Below are 24,054 nucleotides of genomic sequence, written 5' to 3'. Positions count from 1 at the left end.
TCTAGAGTACTGAAAGAAGATGAGTGTAATAACAGAACTACTGTTATTAAACTTTGATAAGTGAGAGATTAGGAAAGGCTCCAGAAGATGGGGAATATCTTAAGAAATATCACCAATTTTCAAACAGGGGGAGAAAAGAAGGATTCTGGAAAGCCCCAGGCTGTTCCCTAGATAAATTCTAAAACAGAGAATTAAACAAAAGGATTTTAAGTGCTTAGAAAAGTGTGCAGTGATCATGGAAAATAAACACTGACAAATGAACTTATTTTCATTCATTGACAGAATTATTGTGCTGGCAGAACAGAAGTGTTGTCATTGTAGTATGTTTTGATTTCAACAAGTCTAATGAATTCAGACTTCAAATTATCTGTACAAGAAATGGAAAGAATAGTACAGAACAAGGAGTGCTGGAATTGGAGTCAGAGAAATTTGGTTTGAATCTCAATTTTTTTACTTACTTCCTAACTGGGTGACCTCTAGTGATGAGCTTGTGATAAAATCTCTCACAATATCCTTGTGAATGAGACAAACTCTCTCAAAATATCTTTGTAAACAGATGTCAAATAAAAGCACAATTAAGTGTAATTGTTGCTGGTTGAACAACCCTACCCACTGAGTGTTGCTTAATGAATCAATAGCAACACAGAAGCACATTTTGGTGCTAAGTCACAGGCCTCTCTATACTTGGCCCTGTCCTGTTCAACATTCTCTGAATGACTTAGATGAAAATGTACAAGATATACTTGTCAAATTTACTGATGATATGATGCTAGAAGGAACAGCTAATTCACTGGATGACAGAATCAATACTCAAAATTATCTCCTTAGGCTGAAAAGATAAGCTGAACCAGACAAGATGAAATTTAGTAGGGATAAATGTGAAGACAGCTAATAGACAGCTAAGTGAACAGGCCAACAAGAATTTATCAAACACTTGTTATGCCAGGCACTGTGTTTATTTTACTAGGGATACAAAGGATGGTAAAAACAGTTTCTGTCCTCAAGGAACTCTAAATTTAATGCAAACAATTATGTTAAAAATGAGATATCTACAAGATAAATTGAAGAAAATCTCAGAGGTAAGGTACTAGAATAAAGAGGGACTGAAGAAGGCTTCTTGTAGAAGGTGATCTGAGACTTGAAAGAAGCCAAGGAACTCAGGAAATAGAGAAAAGAAAGGAGAATATTCCAGGCATGGGCACAATCAATACAAATGATTTTAAATGTGCTCTAAGAATGCTGTTCTTAGAGTGAGCTAGGAAGCCGGTGTCCACTAGATCAGAGACTATATAGAGAGGATAAAAATGTAGGGAGACTGGAAAGGTAGAAAGAGGCCAGATTATGAAGGACTTTAAAAGTCAAACAGAGACAAGGTAATAAGCATTTATTTATCCAAAGGATTTTATATTTGATTTTGAAGGCAATAGAGAGCCATTAGATTTTACTGAGTGTGGAAATGACACAGTTCAGATCTGCACTTTAGAAAGACCACTTTGGCAGAGTAAGGCAGAAACTCACCTGAACTCTCCCAAATTTACCTCCAAACAACTATAAAATAATGCCTGAAAATGAATTTGGCAGCAGCATAGCCAACAAAAGGACAGAGTGAAACAATTTTCCAGCCCAAGTCAACTTAAAAGGTTGGCAGGAAAGGTTTGTCTCACTTGGGTAAAAGGAAAGTATAATTCAGTGCAGTTAGTGTTCAGGTAAGCCAGCAACAGGCTGTCCCCCAGCAAGTCAGCAGCAAGGCCCTGAGCCCTGGTTCAGGTCAGGGCAGCAGGCTAGCAGCAAGATCCCATGCCCCTGGGATGGTAGGCCAGTGGCAAGGTCTAGAACCCCTGGTACAACAAGAAACTTGGGACAGTGCCCCTTCCGCGCCAGGAGCAAAGCCCAATCTTAACATAAAATTAAAAGACAAAAAGGCTGGAAAAAATGAGCAAAAGCAGCAGCAGCAACAACAAAAGAACCTGATCCGTAGAAGTTACTATGGTGACAGAGATCAAAACACAATACAGGACAAAAATGTCAAAACACCTAACATGGGAAGGACCAAATAAAAATGTGAATTGGTCTCAGGCCCCAAACACACTCCTGGAAGAGCCCAAAAAGGAGAGGGTAAGATAAAATAAGAGAAGTACAAGAAAAATTGGGAAAAGAAATGAGTGATGCAAGAGAATCATGGAAAAAGTCAATAGCCTGGTAAAGGAAGCACAAAAAATGAAAAAAGATGTACAAAAATTCACTGCAGAAAACAACTCCTTAAAAAAGTACAATTGGCAAAATGGAAAAGCAGGTACAAAGGCTCACTGAAGAAAATAATTCCTTAAAAATTAGAATTGGGCAAGCGGAAGTTAATGATTCCAAGACACATCAAGAAAAAAATCAAAAGACTGAATAGAAGAAAATGTGAAATCTCTTCATTGGCAAAACCACTGACCTGGAAAATAGATCCACAAGAGAGACAATTTAAGAATTACTGGAGTACCTGAAAGCTAAGTTCAAAAAAAAAGATCCTAGACATTATATTTCAAGAAATTATTAAGGAAAACTGCCCTGCTAGCTTAAGAGGGTAAAAGAGAAAATGATAAAATCCACTGATCACCTCCTGATAAAGATCCCCAAAAGAAAGCTCCCAGGAATATTATAGCCAAATTCCAGAGCTCTTATGTCAAGGAGAAAATACTGCATGCAAATAGCCAGAAAGAAACAATTCAAATATCATAGAGCCATAGTCAGAATTACACAGAATTTAGCAGCTTCTACATGGAGGGATTGGAATATGGTATTGTAGAAGGCAAAAGAACTAGAATTGCAACCAAGAATCACCTACCTAGTGGAACTGAATATTATCCTTCAGCAGAAATAACAGAAAGACCACTTTGACAATTGACTAGAAGATGGATTAAGGGAGAGACTTAAGGCAAGGAAACCATCAAGAAGAGTACCTCAATAATCCAGGTGTGAGGTGATATGGGCCTACATCAGGGTAGGACAAAAGGGGGAGGTATGGAAGAGAGATGTTGTGAAGGTGGAATTGACAGAACTTGGCAACAGATTAAATATGGTGAGTGAGGGCAAGGATTTGAAGATGACACCAAGATTGTGAACTTGGATAAATGGGATGATAGTGGTACTTTAAACAGTAATAGGGAATTTAGTAGGGGACGTGGTTTGAGGGGAAAAATAAGTTCAGTTTGGGAAATGTTGAGTTTAAGATGTCTACAGGACATCTAGTACAGAATGTCCAGTAGGCAGCTGGAGATGCAAGATTGGAAGTCAGGAGAGAAGTTAGGGCTAGATAAAAAGATCTGAGAATTATCAGGATAGAGATGATAGTTCAATCCATTAGAGCTGATGAGATCACCAAGGAAAGAGAAGCTGGCCCAGAAGATGGCCAGGACAGACTCTTGGGAGAAACCAATGTGGTGTGACTTGGATAAAAGTGGAGCAAAAGAGACTGAGAAGGAGTAATCAGATTGATAGGAGAACTAAGAAATGAAAACCTAGAAAGAAGAATGCATCAAAGAGAAAAGGGTGATAAACAGTACTAAAGGCTGAAGAAAAGTCAAGAAGAATGAAGGTTGAGAAAAGGCCATTAGATTTGTTGATTTAGAGATGATTGATAACTTTGGAGAGCACAGTTTCAATTAAATGATGAGGTCAGAAGCCAGACTGAAGAGAGTTAATAAGAGAATGGGAGGTAAGGAAGTACAGGCACTAGATATCCTCCTCAAGAAGTATGTGCACAAAAGAGAAGAAAGATACAGAGAGATAGTTAATGAGAATCAACAGATCAAGTGAAGGTTTTTTATGTATGGGGGAGACACAGCCATGTTTGTAGATAACGGGGAAGTAGCCTGTGTTGTAGTATATTGTAGTATAATATGAGATGTTAGAAATACAAATGTAAGGTCTCCTGAATCTTAGGTAGATTGTCCTTGAGGAATTTATAAAAAAAGCAAGGATAAAAGTCACATGGGATGAAAAGGAATAGAGGGACAACATTATGCATTGGTGAAAGGAGTACCTATATTATGAAATCACTAATCCACCCAAGCACCAAATATAAAGTCTACATTTCAGGTAAAGAAAAAAATCAACTGCACAAAAATGAGTGATACAGTCAAATGTAGTTCACATGAAAAAGACTTGGAAGTTTTTGTTGATCATAAGCTCAATGAGCCAATGGTAGGATGAAACTATTTTAAATGCTAATGAATTCTTTTTTGGCATGCTAATAAAAATAATGTTCAGATCAAAGGAAGTAATAGTTCTACTGTACCTATACTTATCAGACTACATCTGGACGTGTTCAGTTCAGAGTATTACATTTTAAGTAGAACGCTGGCACGCTGGAATAAGTCCAAAGGAGAGGTGAAAACGAATTCACCTGAGCAACAGTTGAAGGAATTAAAAATGTTCAATTCAAACAAGGGAATACTTAGGGCAGATGAGATAAATGTCTTGAAAAACCTGAAAGACTATTATCATATAAGAGTAACTATACTTATTTTGTGTAGTTTCTGAGAACAAAAGTAAGAAACAGTTGTTGGAAATTACCAGGAGGAATATCTTGGCTCAATACAGGACGCACTTACTAACATTTACTGCTACTCATTAACAGAATATACTATTTTATAGAGTAGCGAGGTTCCCTGTCACTGGAAGCATTCAAATATTAGATAAGCTTGGTGATACAATTTTTCTTCCAAAGCTAACATGTATTTGTTATAATATCTACAAAATACATTAGATATCTTACCTTATTTGATCATTACAATTATTCCTATTTTATAGATGAGGAAACTGAGGATCAGGAAGGCAAAAATCCCCTCCATAATCCAATAATTCAACCTATCTTATTTCACATTACTTTCCTTAATTTTACAATCTAGCCAAACTGGACAGTGCACAACTGAAATCTGCCTCTCTACAACTTCCACCTACTAATTAGTACTGTCCTTTGGGTCCAAGCATAAGTCAGTCCTTCAAATACCCTTCTCCAGGCTAAATATCCTCATCCCACATTATTTGAAAACCTTTTACCAGATTGGTCACTCCTCTGGATGTTGTCCAGCTTATCAATGTCTTTCCTAAAATAGAACACAATACCACAGATATGGTCTGACTGGGATAAAGTACAGGTATATACTATTACCTTCAGTTGCTATATCATTCTACCAATTCATACCGAATTTGATGTTCTCTATGATGTAGAGATCTTTTTTAGATTAACTTCTTGCTAGCTATGCACTCCCTATTTCTATCTACAAAGTTAATTCTTTGAACACAAATGGAATATAATAGGGATAAATATAAAATCTTTAGTTTTGGCCCAGTATTCTAGACTGTTGAGAAGTACTAAGATCCTAAGATCCAACATGTTAGCTGCTCATCCCAGTTTTGTAGCATTTGCTAATTTTATAAGTATGCCAGCTATGATTAAAAATTTAAATGGCATGGAACCATGCACAGAATCTGTCATTCCAGAGACCTTCTTAGAAGTTGACATCCAATCATCTGTGATTATTCTTCTGGTCTATCTCTCACTTGAACCTCTTTTCTCATATGTAAAATGGGAATAATACCTTTCCTTCCTCTCTCACAGGGTTATAGGTATAAATGAACTAATGTATGCAAAGTACTTAGCAAATATTAAAGTGCTATCTATGAGTCATTCTAGAGTGCTTAATAAGTGTTTATGGAATGGAGGTGACTAGTGTTCCTTGTCACAATACCAGCACATTTTAGTTGAGATTTGAACCCCACTCTCATTGGATTCGAAGGATAACAATTTGTACTCTACTACAATGCTTCTCAAGAGCTGATAAAATCATCTTGCTTTCACTCCCATCTACCTCCCTCAGCCAAAAAATCAGTAACAAATCTGTAAACCAACACTTAGATACACAAAGACAGCAGCCCTTTTAAAGATTCCTCACTCCTTGCTGCTAGGTGGTACAGTGGATAGAAGGCCAGGCCTGGAGAAAGGAAGACTCATCTTCTGAATTCAAGTCTAGTCACTGATATTTACTAGCTATGTGACTCTGGGAAAGTCACTTAACCCTGTTTGCCTCAGTTTTCCTCATCTGCAAAATGAGCTGGAAAAGGACATGGCAAACCACTCCAGTATCTTTGCCAAGAAAACCCCAAATGAGGTCACAAAGAGATACACAGAACTGAAAACAACTGAACAGCAACACTCCCTGCAACGTCCTCACCAGTAAATAATTTTATAATGTTGACAACCATGTCTCCTAATATCTGTTTTATGAATCAGATTTTCTTAAAGAAGGATATGTAACTCTGAAATAAAAAGATCATTGGGCTAGGACTCTGGAAACCCAGATTCTCTCCCAGACTTTGAAACTAACTGGTTGTCTATTGCTGGACAAGTCACTTTACATCTCTTGGCATCAGTTTCTCATTGCAAAATGAGAGTACTGGACTATCTGATTTCTTAGCTCTCTTCTCAATTTAGCATTACAGGGCTTCTTTCTGCAGCATGAATCACAGACTTACAGAGCAAGAACCACCTTGAAGCAGAGTTCTAAGTGAAAATTGCACTGTAGGAAGGTTCATTTTGGGGGGGACACAGCCAACAGTGAAACATTTTAAGTAGTTAAGATTTAAATTCCAAGGACTACCATCAACACAAAAACCAAAAGACAAATACTGATTTTTTCACATTTCCTGTCAATATATTACAGTTAAACCCACAGGGGCCTCTTTTAGTTCTGCAGAGACAATTTAGCATTCATGTTCCATACAATCATAGTTCCTCTAACGTGAATGCCAATTGAAATGATGGCTTATATGATGTGATATGCATATAAAATTTAACAAGAAATGTAAACTCATTCATTTACCCAGGTTAATATCTAGTAAGAGTAGAGAATAAAGATTTTCCAGTATTACTTAGGTAAGCTCTGGACTAGAGACTGAGTCAAGTTTTGAAACTTCTTTGTAAGAATACTATGAGTTTAAAAAAATTTATTATTATTTTTAAATTGACCTAACAAATTCTTATCAGCTTATTTCACTCTGGGCCCTCAGTGCAACAAGGCAATCCCATTGTTTTCCCCTAGTTGATGCCCTCTCCCTTGAACCACAGTAGCTATTTTAAACTTTTCCTTCTCTTCAGGTCTCCCATACCATTCCCTGTACCCACCCTTTCTGCTGGAATTCTTACTCATACTTTACTAAAAACACTGAGGCCATTTGCTGGGAGTGCACCCTCTTCACCTCACAACTCAATGATGTCAGTCCTCTATTGTCCATTTCATCCTTCCCTCCAGTTTTTGATGATGCTGATGCTGTGGCCCTTTTGCTTGCCAAAGCCAATCCCTTTCCATGCATGTACCTCTGATCTTCTCCCATCTTCTCCAGTAGACTGCCCCACAATATTCTCCAACCTTTCCTAATCTTCAGTCTTTCTCTATTATTTCCTTCTATGCTTACTACAAACATGGCTGAGTCTCATCCTTACAAATCCCTCACCAGATCCTCCTACCAAACACTCCAGCTATATATCCCCTTTCCTCTTTTCAGCTAAACTCCTTGAAAAAGGCATCTACAGTCTCTTCTCACCCTCTTCTAAACCTTCTGCAATCTGGCATCTGACCTCATCATTCACCTGAAATTGTTCTCTCCTCTCTAGGTTTTTATTACTATGTTCTCCCAATACTCTCCTCCTGCCTATCCTACTACTACTTCTCAGTTTCTTTTGATGGATTTTCTTCCTTGCCATGCCTATTAACTGTGCGTGTCCCTGAAGGCTCTGCCCTGGGCCCTCTCCTCTTTTTTTCGATCCTGTCTCTTCTATTTCCATGAGTTCAATTGTCAGCTCTATACGGATGATTCCCAAATTTTCCCAGCCCTAATCTCTCTGAATCTGTCTATTGTACATTTTGAACTAAACATCCCATAGACACCTCAAACTCAACAGGTTCAAAACAGAACTCATTATCTTCCCTCCATTTCTCAACTTTCCTATTATTGTTCAGAGTATCATTGTCCTTCCAGTCATCTAGGCCCTCAATTTCATTCTTTCTCAATTCCTCACTCTCACTCACCCCATCTATCTAATCCATTGTCAGATCTTGCTATTTCTGAATTCACAACATCTTTCAAACCTCTCTTCATTCAAACAGCAACCACCCTAATATGGATCCTCATCACCTCTTACCTAAGATTATAATGGCCTTTTAATTAGTTTCCCTGCACTCTCCACTCTAGCCCATCCTCCACTCAGTCATCAAAGTGATTTAGCTAAGGTTCCATTAAGTCAGTCAATAAGCATTTATTAAGAATCTACTATGTACCAGGTACTACCAAGTACTGGAAATACAAAAAGAAGCAAAAGATAGTACCTACCTTCAAGGAACTCACAATTTAATGGAGGAGAGAGCAAGCAAACAAACAAATATGTACAAACAAGCTATATACAGCAGTGATGTGACACTGAAATAGAAACAGATCTATGCTGACCCCATAATGACCTAGAAAACCACAAATGAATATTAGCTATTTTATACTGTATTTTTATTTATTTTAATATTTCCCAATTACATTTTAATCTGGCTGAGGAAGCATTCCAAAGTTCTGCAAGCCCATGTCCATTCTCAGGTTTGACACTTTTGATATAAAAGATAAAAATACAGGATAAATAGGAAATAATTTAAAAGCTCAAGACACTAGATTTAAGAGAGACTGAGAAAGGGTTCCTTTAGAAGATGGGATTTTATTTGGGACTTGAAGGAAGCCAAGAAGTCTGACAAGGAGAGAAAGCATTCCAGGCATGGGAAACAAGAGAAAATGTTTGGAGCTGAGAGATGGAGTGTCTTGTTCCAGGGACAGCAAGGAGGTCAGTGTCACTTGATTGAAGAGCATATGAGGGCATAAGATGTAAGAAAGCTAAAAAGATGCAGGGGAGGAGGCCCTAGGTTATAAAAGGTTTTGAATGCTAAAAGAAGATTTTGTTTGATTTTGGAGATAACAGGGAGCAACTGGAGTTTACTAACTAAAGGGGTGACATGGTTAATAGGTGCTTTAGGAAAAAATACTTTGGTGACTGAATGCAGGATAGATTGCCCAGGCATGCGGTGATGAAAGCCTACACTAGAGTGATGGCAGTGTTAGAAGAGAAAGGGGAGAATTCAAAAGATGCTGCAAAGGTGAAACTGACAGGCCTTGGAAATAGATTGGGGTTGGGGAGTAGGTGATGGGAGATAGTGAGAAATTGAACAGAACTCTAAGGTTGTGAACCTGAGAGACTAAGAGGATGATGCTGCCCTCTGCAATAATTGGGAAGATGGAGGGTGGAGAAGGTTTAGGTCAGAGGTGGGGAACCTATAGCCTTCTAGGTCCTGAAGTGTGGCCTTTTGACTGAGTCCAAGTTTTACAGAACAAATCCTTTTATAATGGGGATGTTTTGGGCAACATATGGCCTTGAGGCTGCAGGTTCCCCACCTCTGGTTTAAGGGGAAGGATGAGGTTTTTTTTGACACTTTTAGTTTAAGATATCTATTGGATATCCAGTTTGAGAGGTCTGAAGGGCAATTGGAAATGAGTCTGGAGGTCATCAGAGAAGATGGGGCAGGATAGGCAGATTTGAAAATCATCAGCATAGAGATGATAATTAAATCCATGGGAGCTGGTGAGATCACCAAGTGAAGTAGTACAGAGGGAGAAAAGAGCTTAGAATAGAACTCTGTGGAGCACCTACAGTTAGAGGGTATGATATGGATGAGGATCCAGCAAAGGAATTTGAGAAGAAGCAATTGATATGGAGGAGGGGAACCAGGAGAGAATAGCATCCCAAAAATCAAGAGAGAAGAGAGTAGCAAGGAAGAGAAAGTGATCAATCATATCAAAGGTTACAGAGAGAAGTAAAGGAGAATAAGGACTGAGAAAATGTCATTGGCTTTAGCAACTAAGAGATTACTAGTAATCTTGCAGAGAGCAGCTTCAGTGTAATGGTAAGGTCAGAAGGCAGATTATGAAGTGTTAAGAAGAGAGCGGGGCAGCAAGGTGGTACAACGCTGGGTCTGGAGTCAGGAAGACTCATTCTCCTGAGTTCAAACTTGATCTCAGATAAGTTATTAACTTACCAGCTGAGGTTGTTGTGTAACATAAATCTGTACTAGACTCAGTCCAACCAACTGTATGGTTTTCTTCAATTTTGTTCAGTAGCACATGTAAGAGCAAAGACAGTGGATAAAGTTGAGGTTTGGCAGGTGATATGATAAAGTAAGTAGGGATTCAAGATGGCAGTGTAAAGTGGAACTGATTCACCAAAGGGTAAACAAAGAGATGGCCTTGGAGAGAATTGAGGGGGTGAGGGATTGGAGGTTATGGTGTGACTAAAGAGTTGGGTTTGGTAAGGGAAGGCAGAGGAAGAAATGGAAAGCCAATAAATTATGGTCAGATAAGGGGATTTGGAAAATCTTGAACATAGAGCTGGTACATTTGGGGATGATGGCAAGATCCAAGGTACAACCAACTTTGTGTGTGGCTGAGGTGGGGAACTGAGTGATTAGGATGTTTGAGGGAGAGTCAATATGTATGATGAAGTTCCCTAGTATGAGAGCAGGCATTTCGAAGAGAGAAAAAATTGTGAGCCAAGTATTAAACTTGTTGAGGAGGAAAGGGCAGTGACCTGGAAGTCAACAGACAAGAATTATGAGAATTACAATTGGGTGATAGATACAGATTGCCTGAACCTCAGAGGTGAAAAAGTTACTGAATGTTTCTAGGGGGAGAACCTGGAAGTGGCAATGGGAGCAAGGAGCATGCCTTTTTATTTTAATATTTTATTTTCCCCCAATTACATGGGAAAAAAAAAAAACAATTTTTAACATCTTTTTAAAAAAAATTTTTGAGTTCCAAATTTTCTCTTTCCATCACTTCCTTCTTTTCTCCTCCCCTCATTGAGAAGGAAAGCAACTTGATAGAGGTTTATACATGTGCTGTCATGCAAAAACACATTTCCATGTTAGTCATGTTGTGAAACAAAACAGACAAAAATAGAAAAAATAAAGTAAAGAAAAAGTATGCTTCCATCTGCATTCAGACTTCATCAATTCTTTCTCTGGAGCTAGATAGCATTTTTCATCATAAGATAGCAAGAAGTATTCCAACTCCCCCTTTTCAATCATTAAGCCAAGGGGAATGAGTGAAGGTGCAGCTAACACTGTGAAGTTTTGACCATGTCATGTTTTTATTCAATATACTCCAATGGCTCCGTATTATCTTCAGGATCAAATAGAAAGTCTTCCATTTGGCATTCAAAGCCCTTTAGAAACTTGCAATTGAAAGCCTTGGTTCCTTCTTCCATTTTCAGCCTTTATGTGAAGGGTACACTGACTAACTTGCTGTTGCTCACACATGACATTTCACCTTTTGACTCTGTACTCTTGTACTATCTCTTATTGCTGAATTCTGTCCCTCCTCAATGCCATCTCCGAGATTCCCTGGCTTCCTTTAACTTTTAGTTCAAATTTTACCTTTTGTCAGAGGTCTTTCATGTTCTCCACTGCTGCTAGGGCTTTCCACTCTAAGGTCACCTTCTACCTACTGACTATGTATCTTGTAGATACTGATTTATATGTGACATTTCTTACCTCCATACCTTATAATTTCTCTCTCATCACCTCACTCCTCCCCATCTCAGCTCCACCTGGCCCCACTTTAATCCTATGACCTGATGCTGAGCTCTTTGAGAAAATGGAATATTTTTTGCTTTTTCTTTGTATTGACAGTGTCTGGTGCATAGTAAGCATTCCATTTGATTAACTGATGCTCTTACTGGACAGAACCTATAACCCCTTTGAGTATTAAGGCTCTAGTAATTGAGTCCTATTTCCTATCCCACCCCCAAATTAAATCCCACAAGCCAGTGGACAGCTGTAATTTATTTTATTGTAGTCATCATCAAAGATCAGGCATTCTGTTATGAATAACACTGAAGTCAACAAAGATTACAGGTTCTTTCATGACAGTTTTGAAAAGGGCACTCCTCATATCTGACACAAAACTGTTACTGTTACAAACTGACAACTGTTACAACAGTAAATCTGAGAGCTTTTATTAAGGAAGCTGTAAATCTAGTACGCCTACCAGAAATTATTATGTAGTTCAACTCCCGCTTTGTCAACTTTTGCTTCTAATTCAGTGGTAAGAAGGTATTAAAACTATCCAAATAAATTACAGACTTGAAACAAATGTTAAAAAAAAAAACTATGTTTCAATTCAGAGGTCTTCCACCTAGTACAGAGGTAACTGGCATACAAGAAAAAAGGGATAATAGTCTGGAAAAGGTGAATGAAAACAACTACAGTCTCAACTTTCAAACTCTCAGTCTCTGATACTGACTTGGACAGAGTCTGGCTTTCCTTATTTCAGAGAAATGTGAGAATAAATGAGAAAAAATATGAAATTCATTAGGGATGATATTCAACTGCTTAGAAGAAAGCTTCTTTATAAATTTAAGGTGATTCTGTGAACAAGAGATTAAGGCAGGAAAATCACTCTTTCAGGAAGGAATTAGTAAAAACAAAATCAGTCAAGAAGCATTCATTAAGCCTCTACCATGTTCCAGGCATTGTGTCTGGTGTGAGGAACTCAAACACAAAAATGAAACAGTCCTTGCCATCAAGGATCTTGCATTCTACTAAAGGGATAAAACATTCACAGAGAAATAAATACAGGATATATAAAAAATAAATTCACAATAATGAGTGGAGAGATGATACTAAGAACTGTGTTAATCAGAAAAGACTTCTTGAAGAAGTTAGTTCTTAAGTTGGGCCTTGAAAGGAGATAGGAGTTCCAAGAGGCAGATGAGGGTGAGCATTTCAGATGCAAGGGACAGCCTGGGCTCACCTATAGGCTTTTCCTAAGTGAGGGATAGAGTGTACAGGGGGATAAGTGTGTACAGGGAATAGCAAACAAGCTAGTTTGACTAGAGTATAAAATGTGTGAGGAGGACCAAAGTGTATTCAGCATGGAAAAATGGGGGGAGCCTAACAGTGAATATCTTTGAGTGAGGAGTTTCTATTTTATCCTAAAGGCAATGGGTGCTACTTTGGTAGCCCTGTGAAGTATAGATTGGAGATACGCTGGATGCAGGGAGACCAATTTAGAGGCTACTACAATAGTCCAGATAAGAAATGACTAGGGCCTGAACTAGAGTGGTTGGGATGTAAGAAGCAACACCAAGGACTTAAGTGATATTGAGGAGATGGAACTGTCATTGATGGGATATGGGTCAATGGGAGAGTAAAAAGTTGAGGATGACTTTTAGGTTGTGAGCCTGGATTATTGGAAGAATGGTGCTGCCCTACACAGTTATAGAGAAATCAGGAGAAGTAGGTTTAAAGGGAAAAAAAATGAGTTCCATTTTGAACACGTGTGGGATTTGAGATGCCTATGAGGCATCCAGGGAAGTGAGAAAGTAGAGGCAACAAGTGTAGAGACAGTCTCTCAAAGTAAGAGAAGGGAGAACATAGGTTAATAGTCTGGGGAGATGGTAGGGTCAACTTAAGGTTTTTTAAAGATGGGGAAGAGGTGGACATATTTGTAGGCACCAAGGAAGAAGCTACTGGATAAAGGTTGAAAATTAAGAAGAATGGGAAGGTGATAGAAAGAGCAAACTTCTGAAAAGAGGTGGCAGGGGATGAGATCAATGCACATATGGTACAAGTAAAAGGATTGGTGTTGGCAAGAAGGGTCACTTCATTATCTGGGATAGAAGCAGAAAAGGAGAGGATGGGAGATGATGCTGAGATGAATTGGGGAAGAAAGAAAACTAGATCCAACATTCTCACTAGTCACCAGCTGCCCCTATGTACATGTAACAATAAGCTGTTAATGTTGATAATGATTTTGCATAAAATAATTTTTTTTTACCACTGGTATGCCCTTCTACTTCTCTGACAAGTAATTCTATATTTTTTCCTAAGATCTAGCCCCAAAAAATCTTATGTTCTCCATAAAGCCTCCCTTGACTAATCTTAAGCCTTTTAAATTTTTCCTTTTCCTTGACTTCCCTTTAAGTAAACATTTTTTTGTCATGCTATTATGATTTAATGGAAGGCAGAGTATGTAGGCTGTACTGAAGAGACTTGGGTTCAAATCCCACTTCAGACCCTTATCTACGTTTGACCATGAACAAGTCTTAATCCCACAGAATTTTAGTTTCTTTATCTGCCAAAAATTGAGACAATACTTGAAGTTTCCACCTCATATGGTCATTGAAAGAAAAGCAATTTTCAAACTTTCTAGTCCTACAAAAATGGGGTCTAGAGTGCAACTTGTTTAAAACTGTTCCTTTCAGGCATTTTGTCTCCCCAACTATAAGCTCCTTGAGAGTAAGGACAACAAAGGACAACATCTTTTACCTTCATTTCTCTTGTATAATTTGTAGTACACTGCTAGGCATTCAAGATACTTTTTGAATTGTACTGTTTTATACTTAGATCCAATCAGTTTACTCATATCTCCCCCAAGGCCAACATGTTCAATAGTATGTCTTTACCAATTTAAAATTTAACATTGTTTTTTATTTAATAAGCTAACTTAGAAACTAGTCAGCAATACTCTTGAAGTTATGTTCAATGTCCCCATGTAACATTTAAGATGACTGCCACAGGTACCAGGTATAAAATATTAAATAATTTAAACTTTTATTTTTAAGGTAGAGTTCTTGAACTTTCAAATCTTGAAGAGTAAGTATATGATCTTAAATACTTAAGGGGATCTGCAATCTCATATATTTGGGTGCAGACTGCAACCTATCCATGCCTGTCCGTCCCTTATTACTCTCACCCAAGTCCATCCATGAATTTTTACAAGGAATTTGTTCTGTGTACTAGTAGCCTTCCTTGATTTCTCCAGACTATTAAGAGGATTTTTAAATAGGAGAGAAGAGTAAAATCCCTAGCTAAAGAAGCACTAAATTAAGAATATGAACCAAAAGGATCTACATTTCTAAAATTTTATAACCATGATTATAAATGCTTGAATAAAGACTTAGAACTGATTGCCCAGAAGGTTAAAGCCACACATCTACATAGTACCCCCTAAGTGAAATGTGATGCCTTCATAAATTTTACTTTTGGACCGTAAGTGTAAATCAATCTGTAGCTGTGGATCATTTGAGTTTTGCTTTTACTGCAAAGTGAAGAAAGCATTCTATTTGTGGTCCATTGTGTTTTACGCATCTGCCCATCACTGAGGCGCAGAAAACTTTATAACTAAAGTTACTGAGATCGTCGAAGCAATTTTTCAAAGGGTCAAAATCCTTCCTCAAAAGCAAAAGGAGCAGCTCACTCTGGAGTAAACAAAGGCAGCTCTGGGCCTGCCTTTCAGGAGCCAGTCCCAGACAATAGGAAGTGGCAGGCAACAGTGCTAGGTCTAGGGTTGGCTCAGCAGGGGTGGGAGGGAGCCAGTAACTGTTAAAACTGACTGCAAGAAGACAAGACAGGTGGAGTCAGAGCTGTTGGTGGGCCAAAGCTTGGGGGCAGGTTTCCCGAAGGAGGGCGGGTGGGATGGGGGAAAAGTCGGGCATCCTAGGGGCGGGGGAGGGAGAGTGGAAACAGCTGCCGAACCATCCTAGAGGGCAGACACAACCGGTTCTTTACTCAGAACCAGGCCAGTGCCTCTGGTCGAGTCTCCTGGTAAATATTCCACAGCAGCTGTGGATTAAGGGAGTGGGGGGGAGCGGGAAGGAGCGGGAGCAGGGACCGGGATTGCCCGAGGGGGAGTGACGGGACGACAAACCGATCCCAAACTAGGGAGGGCAGGACGCAGGGAGAGAGGGGGGAGGAGGCGGGCCGCGGGGAAGGGGAGCCCGGGCTTACCTTGAGCAGGCAGCTGCTGGCCGGGGCGGGCACCGAGGTGCGGTGGATGACCAGGTCCTGGCCCGGGCTGTGCACGTCGCAGATGAGCTCCAGCACCGCGATGCTGCGGGCGGTGGAGACCGACACCCGGTGGTCCTCGGACCAGGAGAGCGGCTCCAGGCCGCTGACGGGATGCTGCAGCTTCACGGCCGGCTCCCGCCGCGCCGCCACCAGCCCGAAGCCGGCGCTGGGCCCCGCCGCCCCGGCTGCCCCCGGAGCCGCAGCCGCCGGCTCCTTCTCCTTCCCTTCTCCTTCCTCCTCCTCCTCCTCTTCCTCCTCCTCCTGAGGCTCGGCCTCATCCGCCGCGGACATCACCTGGGGCTCGTCCGACCCCGACATCTTCCCTGGAGCGGTAAGGCCCGAGCCCGGGCCGCGCTAACTCCCGCCGCCGCCACCGCCGCAGCAGCCGCCCCCTCTCCCCCCCTTCTTCTTCCCGGCTCCCCGCGGCCCGGAGCGCCGCCGAGCCAGGGAGGACCCCGCTGTTGCCTAGCAACCAAACCCGGGCCTAGGCGACTAACGCACTGCCTGCCTAGAAGGTGTCCTCTTTCTGTGGAACTGCCGCAGGCCAAGCACGTCTTCTCGGAGATAGTTTGCGTTGGGGGTTGGAGGGGGAGAGGAAGGAGGGTAAGAAGGGGTCGAGGCTCCAGGCGCATCCTTACAGAGATCAGGTGGAATGGCAAGTGGCCCAGAGAAGGAAAATTTGGATAAATAGTAGTCAGTCGTCCCTTCCTCTTGTCTCCCCTGGGACCACTCTTCAGCCCAGGGTGAAAACTAAGAGTGACCCACGCGTCTTTCTTATTAGAGTGCGGATCACTTTCTGGGGAGGGGGTGCCCCTGATCCTTTGGAGGATTATTATTAATAATTATGCTCCTTCAGGCTCTGCGTCAAGGGCATAGCTCTGAAGAGAGCTTTCTCCTGTCCCTGGGTCATAGGAATGCAGTATTTTTACAGACATCACCTCTTCTATGGAGTCATTTTTATTTCTTCTCCTTTTCTTTGATGGGGAGGACCGTGTGTGTGTGTGTGTGTGTGTGTGTGTGTGTGTGTGTGTGTGTGTGTGTGTGTGTGTGTGTGTGTGTGTGTGTGTGTGTGTGTGTAAACCATCCCCTTTGAACCCTGGGCAAGAAGGAAGGATGAAAAACTCCTGCCAAACCACCAAGAAATCCATCAGAAACAAAGCAGAAAGAAAACTTTAGGCATCCCTACACTAGCCTCCCCGCCCCATGGAGAGGGCTTTTACCACCACGGCTTGTACCATCAAGCAAGGCTAGGTTCCTGCCCTGAACAAAAACACACAACTGCATTATTCTCTCTGTTGCGTGTTTTCCGCAGGCACGCAGACGCTTCCAGACACTCAGGAGCACTGAAATTTACTTGTTTGTTTAGTTCTGTTTCTTAAGGAAAGTCACTGGAGCAAAAGAAGGAGGGAGAGGAGAGTGGCAGCCAAGGTGTCTCAGTGACTTAGTGACTGAGGAAGTGTTGGAGGCAGCTATGCCGGGGTCCTTCCTCTTATTCAGGACTGCTCTCACTCACTGACATGTGGACTGGAGGACTCCTGGAACTGATCACCGTGCGGCTACATCCTGGAGCGGCTGAGCTGGCTCTTCTCTGAGATTTAGATCCACTGACCCTTCTTCCCCATAGCCGGCCCGCTCTCCTTGGACAGACTATGGCAGCAGATGAAGGTTTACTTCTCAATATTTCAGAGGATTGGACCTTCCCAGGCTTTCACCACCCAGAGCGCAAGAAGTTCCCTAGATTCTCCAGAGCCGAGGAGAGAAGGGTAAGACTCTGCTTTCAATCGTTGAGATGGTATTTATTTGTAATACCAGGAGATATCCATTCTGTTTGCATTGATTTGATCAGGAGTAATCTGAAATATGCTTGACTCTTTCATTTTCCCCCCCAGACCACCCCCACCTCCCTTCCTTGCCTTGTTTGTTAGTTTTTCATCTGGGTAGTACAGTGGAAAACAACTCTGGTTCTGGAGTTAAAGAGACCGGCGTGCTCCTAACGCTCGCTTACAGCCTTGGTGACCTTAGGCAAATCAGTTAACTTGTCCGCACCTCAGTTTCCTCATCTGTAAAAAATGCATTGCATAGTCTCTGAGGTCCCTTCAAGCTCTATATTTGTTATGATCTTGTAAGTTATAAAATTAGATCTCAGGTAGGGTCTCAGCTGCATATTTATAAAACCAAACATAAGTTTAAAAGATTGTAAAATGGTGGAATGTAAGAATTAGAAGGACTCTTAAAGATCTTCTAGTCTCATTTCTTCCATATGCAGATGAGGGAGCTAAAGACCTTTGAGGGGAAACAACTCACCCAGAGTCACCGTGAAAGTTAGTGATAGAGTCAAAACTAAGAGCCCCAGTCTTCTGACACCCAACGCTATTTCTCTGTCCTAACTTTTAGGAACTTCAGTTATATTCAAGGTATCAGCCATGATTTGTATATGCAAAATAGCCTGAGATTGATTTACATTATGTCAGAACTAGAAGTTATTTAGTCCAGACTTTTCATTTTATAGATGGGGAATCATAGGCCAAAAGAGGGGATGTGACTTGACTAAGATCACATAGTCAGAAGTGGGGAAAGTCAGGACTTGAGCCTGTTTCTGAATCAAATACACAGTTCTTCTTCCTCTTCACTACTGTCATGTAGATAAGGTGGACTGAGTTTCAAAGCTGAAATCTTTCTATTCTGCTATTGCTCTCCAGTTTGCTTTTGTGTAAATGATTTTGAAACCTTTTCTGCCTCTATTTCTCCATTGGTGAAAAGGGAGTGATTCTGTTTTGTAGATTATCCACTTCTAGTGTGGCTGGCTTCACAGATTCATTTTAAAAGTGCTTCTGGGTGTGGCCAATTAGTCAGCAAGTGTGTACTAGCGCTTACTTTGTGCCTGACTTTGTTCTAAGTATAGGGATACAAATATTTGAGAAATGTATGAAGTACCAAGTACTGTTACAGACAGAAGATTCTCCATTTAAAAGATACTATTATGGCAAGGTGTTGATAATTTAAAAGGCATTCATTGTCCTTGGTGATAAAGTGAACAAAGTATTTTTATGTGCCTTTCAACAGTTCTAAACAGGTTAAGGCATCTAAGAGGCACTTAACCACCCTGGCCTTCCTTTCCTCTTTCCTCACTTAAAAATGAAATTGGAACTAAATTTTCAGTCTCATTCAGCCCTGAGAGTCTACAATTCTAATGGGTTCATAGATGAGGGGAATGCTGAAGATATAATAAATATTGATTTAGCAAAGTATTTTGAGAGAGTATCTCATAGTAAGCTGATATCAATAAGATGATAAAATATGTCCTGGATTATGCTGATGATTATTGCTCATATCTATGTAGCATTTTACAAAGTGCTTTTCTGTATCATACAAGGATGGTCAGTGCTTTCTTGATCCCTGAGTTTTAGTTCTCTCCCTTTTCCCAAATAATCACATATATACTTTATCTGTTATGTCTTCCTTAGTAAGATGTAAACTCCTTGAAGGAAGGGTACTGTTTTTTGTTTTGTCTTTTATTCCCAGCACCTAGCACAGCATCTGACATAGTTGGTGCTTATTAAATACTTATTGAACTGGATTGACAATAGAAGACCTGAGTTCTAGACCTAATTCTACTAGTAGCTAATTTTGTGACAGTGGGCAAGTCACTTCTCTTGTGTTGGTCTCAGTTTTCTCATTCGTAAAGTAAGGGGATTGGACTAGATTATCTCTAAGGTCCCTTACAGCTCTACCAGTCTGTATCTCTTTGACCTCATTTTAACACTTGCTTTTTATGGTTTTAAAGTGAGCCACTGGATACACAATCATATTTATAATCAATTTAAGGTTTGCAAAATGCTTTACATGTATTATCTCATTTGATTCTTAGAATAACACTGTGAGTTGGGTGCTATTTATTATTCTCGTTTTACAGATGAGGAAACTGAGACTAAAGTTTAGTATCTTGCCCAGGGTACACAGTACTGACTGAATCAAGACTTGAAATCAAGTGCAGCAAATCATACTACCTAATTGTCTCAAGCTGTCACAACAACACTGTGAGGCAGGTACTGATTTATTCCCATTTTGCAGATGAAGAAACTGAGTCTGTAAGGTTATCTTATAAAACAAGGTCTGTTACGTAGGCAATGCAAGTATTCATTCAAGAAGCATTTACCAAGTATATATATTACTGGAAGTACAAAGACAAAAACTAAACTGCCTCTTCCCTCAAGAAACTTAAATTCCACTGAAAGGGAGGCAGAAAATATTATGCACATAGGTAAATGCAGAGCATGTACAAAATTAATCAAAAGTAACATGGTAGAAGGCCTCTCTGAAGGAGATGAGAGATCACGAAAAGCCTCTTGTACAACGTAGCAACTAAGCTTTGCTAAGGATTAAAAAATGATCCATATCTTTTGTTTTTACATCATCATAATTTCCAAATATATACCTTTTTCTACTTTCTCTTGTAACAAAGAATAAAAAGAAAAAGAGAGAAAGAGAGAGAGAGGAAAAAGCAATAAGGCACAACTCACTACTATAGGCTGAATCTGACAGGGTAGGAAGGTTCCACACCTATCATCCTCCACGCCACAAAGAAGAGACAAAGATGCTTCTTCTCTTTTCTTTAGGGCCAGACTTGGTCATTGTAATTACATGAGTGTTCAGATTGATTGATGTAGTGAAACAATCAATCAGCAAACTTTTATTAGGCACCTACTAAGTGCCAGGCTGAGGCAGCTAGGTATCTCAGTAGATAGATCAATGGGCTTAGAGTCAGACCTGAGTTCAAATCTGGTTTCAGACACCAGCTGTGTGACCCTGGACAAGTCGGTTAACCTCTCTTTGCTTTAATCGACTGGAGAAGGAAATAACAAACCACTCCAGTATCTTTGTCAAGAAAACTGCATGGACAATATGGTTCATGGAGTCATGAAGAGAGACAGCTAAACAAGTGCCAGGTATTGTGCTAAGATGGGAAGGCAAAAGACAGCCCTGTTCTCAAGGAGCTTACAGTCTTATGGGGGGATAACATGCAAACCAATATATCCAAACAAGTTTATACAGGATACATAAGAAATAATGAACAAAGGAAAGGCATTAGAATTGGGAGGGGTTGGGTTTCCTATGAAAGATGGAATTTTAGTTGACATTTAAAGGAAGCCAGGAAAGTCGGGAGATGGAGATGAGGAGGAGAGTTTTCTAAGCATGAAAAACAACCAGAGAAAATGCTTAGGTCTTGGAGGTGGGGTATTCTGTTGGGTTCAGGAGGCCACTGTCACTGGGGGAGTGAAGTATAACAAAACTGGAAAGGTAGAGGGGCCTAGGTTACAAAGGGTTTTCAATGCCAAATGGAGCACTTTGTATTTGATCCTGGAGGCAATAGGAAGAATTTTTTGGGAGGGAGCTGGGAAGGATTTACACCATCAGACTTTTGTTTTAGGAAAATCACTTCAGCAGCTGAATGGAGAATGGATTAGAGAGTGGTGGTTAGACCCACTGGCAGGTTATTGCTATAATCCAGACTTAAGGTGATAAGGGTCTGTACTAGGGTAGTGGCAGTGTCAGAAGAGAGAAGGGGGCATGTTCAAGAGATGTTGCAAAGGTGAAATTGACAAGCTTTGGCAATAGCTTGGATATGAAGGACAAGAGATAATGAGGAGTTGAACATGATTCCTAACTACAAGCCTGAGAAACTGGGAAGAAGATGTTGCCATCTACAATAATAGGAAATATAGGAAGCAAGGAGGGCCCAGGGGGAAAGATAAAAGAGTTCTGTTTTGGACATGTTGAATTTAAGACATCTAATGGACATCCAGTTTGAGATGTCTGAAGGGCAGTTGGAAATGTGAGATTGGAGGTCAGCAGAGGGGTAGGGGCAGGATAGATAGATATGAGGATGGTCAGCATAGAGATGTAATTAAATCCATGGGAGCAGATAAGATCACCAAGTGAAGTAGTATAGAGGGAGAAGAAAAGGAGGAAGACCAATGGAGTTATTTCAGTAAGAGGTAATAAGGGCATGAATTAGGCTGGTGGCCATGTGAGTAGAGAGAAGGGGCTGGAGACATGTCGTTGAGGAAAAATGGGTCAGACTTAGAAATTGCAAGATCTGGGAGAATCTAGAGTAGAGAATGATTCCAGGTTTGTAAACCTGGGTATCTTGAAGGATGGAGATATCCTCAGCAAAAATAGGGAAGTTTGGAAGGAGAAGTGGGTTTAGGGGCAAAAATAATGAGGTCTGTTTGGGGCATGTTTAGTATGAGATACCTACGGTACATCTAATGGAGCTCTGAAGCTCCAGAGTAGTGAACCAGGATAGAGATTGGAGTGGCATTGAAGATCTAGGACTCATCTGCATTGGGATGATAATTGAATCCATGAGAACCGAAGATATCCCTGATAGAGGTGTACAGAGATAAAAGACCAGAACCCAGAATGGCAATCATGAGCTGGTAAAGATAGGGTCCATTTTTGAGTATCATTTGCAAAAGGTTGTTTGTTCCCTGACACTATTACCAAGAATGCCCTCACTTTATGACCCTCATAAAGATTTTGTATAAATGGGAAACTAAGTGTAAGGTTAGTAGATGATTTTTTGGCAGGGGGAGGGTCACATTTTAGAACCAGTTGGGTGCCAGGCCCAAATTTTATTATGTGATATGATTTGTGTTACATTATTTTATACGTATATTATGTATCTAAGCTATTCTGTCTGCTTTTCTAGCCTTTGTTCTCTTTAGTGCTATTTCTTCTTCCTCTGTGAGTGCTTCAGGGACTGTGAATTTAGGAGTCCAAGTGTGGTGATCTGATTATCCTTGGTGAAGAAAATGGATTATTGTACAAATGTTTGCAGGTGTTTTTCATTTTTCCTTGCTTTGTAGTGCCTTTCCGTATCTATTCCTGAATGTTCTTGGGATGATTTTGCTTAGGCTGGTTTTACCTTCTACAGTTCTGTTTCATGAGATGGCGTTGGTTATTATTATCTCTCTAGTGAACATTTAAAATTTTTTTTTCAAATAACAAACATTTATTTTTCTTCCCTCCCACTATCACCCCCCCATGGAAAAAAATAACAAAATCCTTGAAACAAGTATTAATATCCATGCAAAATAAATCCCTACATTGGCTGTGTCCAGTGATGTGTGCGTCATTTTACATCTTGAGTCAGTCTGTCTTTCTCTGGGGGGAGGGGCATATGGATACATCATCAGTTGCTGGAATCTTGGTTTGTTTGCATTTATCAGAATTCTTAAGTTTTTCAAAGTTTTTTTTTCTTTGCAATGTTGTTACTGTTCATAAATTATTCTCCTGGGTTCTGTTCACTTTACTCTGATTCTGTTCATACAAGTCTTTCCAGGTTTCTCTGAAACTGCCTCTTTCGTAATTTCTTATGGCACAATAATATTCCATTATATTCACGCACCCTAATTTGTTCAGCCATTCTCTAATTGATGAATATCTCCTTAGTTTCCAGTTCTGTGTCACCTCTAAAAAGAGCTAGTGTAAATATTTCTGTACATATGAGTCCATATTATCCTTCTTTGTAAACTTTTACAGATGAGTTTATATTTTAGCCAGATGTTCTTTTTGGGAGCCATTTTTCTCTTTTTTTTTTCCAAATAAGTCAAATGTTTGCTGACTAAAGTGTTGCCTGGTCTCTTGGTCTCCTTGTTGTAACACCTAAGTTACATTGTTTCAATTTCTGTATAAATCTATCATAATTACTGTCATTTCTGTTGTCCATTTCTCATTTTTAAATAATTCATTTTTAACTGAGAGTCAACCTTTGTTCATTGAATGCCATATTTTTTTTTCAACTTATTTATTATAAATTCAAATTTTAGGGCTGCCAAGTTTATAGTCTGACTTTACACAGTCCTCATGAAAGGAGAGGAAGTAGAATTAATGTGAGTAAGCTAGATGGTTTTTTCTAGGACTTTGACTGAGAGGGAAAGAAAAATATAGGATGATAGCTTAAGGAGGTGGTAGAGTCAAATTAAACAGTTGGTTTTAATTGTGGGAAGACCTCAACACACTTGTAAGTATCAGGAAAGAATCCAGTAGGTAGGGAGAGATTGAAAATGAGAGAGAAGGGATGCCTGTGGGGTATGCTGGGGCATTAAAAGCAAAGGAGTGGATTAGC

The 24,054-nt window shown here is 40.0% G+C and overlaps 2 protein-coding genes across 8 annotated transcripts in view; one reads left to right on the top strand and one right to left on the bottom strand.

Moving 5' to 3' along the window:
* Window positions 1–16,323, bottom strand: part of GTF3C4 (general transcription factor IIIC subunit 4) — an 83,760-nt gene extending 67,437 nt beyond the window's left edge. Inside the window, exon 1 of one of the 2 annotated variants that reach the window (XM_072632794.1) lies at window positions 15,864–16,323. In XM_072632794.1, the coding sequence (XP_072488895.1) occupies window positions 15,864–16,241 (378 nt within the window). In that variant the 5' untranslated portion in view covers window positions 16,242–16,323. The remainder of the gene's footprint in view (window positions 1–15,863) is intronic. The other variant, XM_072632795.1, reaches the window with a different exon arrangement.
* DDX31 (DEAD-box helicase 31) overlaps window positions 15,636–24,054 on the top strand; it is an 87,514-nt gene continuing 79,095 nt past the window's right edge. For 3 of the 6 annotated variants that reach the window (XR_011972242.1, XM_072632801.1, XM_072632796.1), the window contains exon 1: window positions 17,134–17,686. Coding sequence is in view for 5 of the 6 variants with exons in the window: in XM_072632801.1 (XP_072488902.1) it covers window positions 17,573–17,686 (114 nt within the window). In the remaining variant the exon portion in view is untranslated. Of the gene's footprint in view, window positions 15,681–16,439; window positions 16,527–17,133; window positions 17,687–24,054 lie in introns of those variants that run through there. The other 3 variants (XM_072632800.1, XM_072632799.1, XM_072632797.1) reach the window with 3 other exon arrangements.

This window comes from Notamacropus eugenii, chromosome 1 (genome assembly GCF_028372415.1).
Source record: "Notamacropus eugenii isolate mMacEug1 chromosome 1, mMacEug1.pri_v2, whole genome shotgun sequence".
NCBI classification, from domain to species: domain Eukaryota; kingdom Metazoa; phylum Chordata; class Mammalia; order Diprotodontia; family Macropodidae; genus Notamacropus; species Notamacropus eugenii.
Note: the sequence above shows the minus strand (reverse complement) of the source record. Positions and strands in the feature narration are given on the sequence as shown.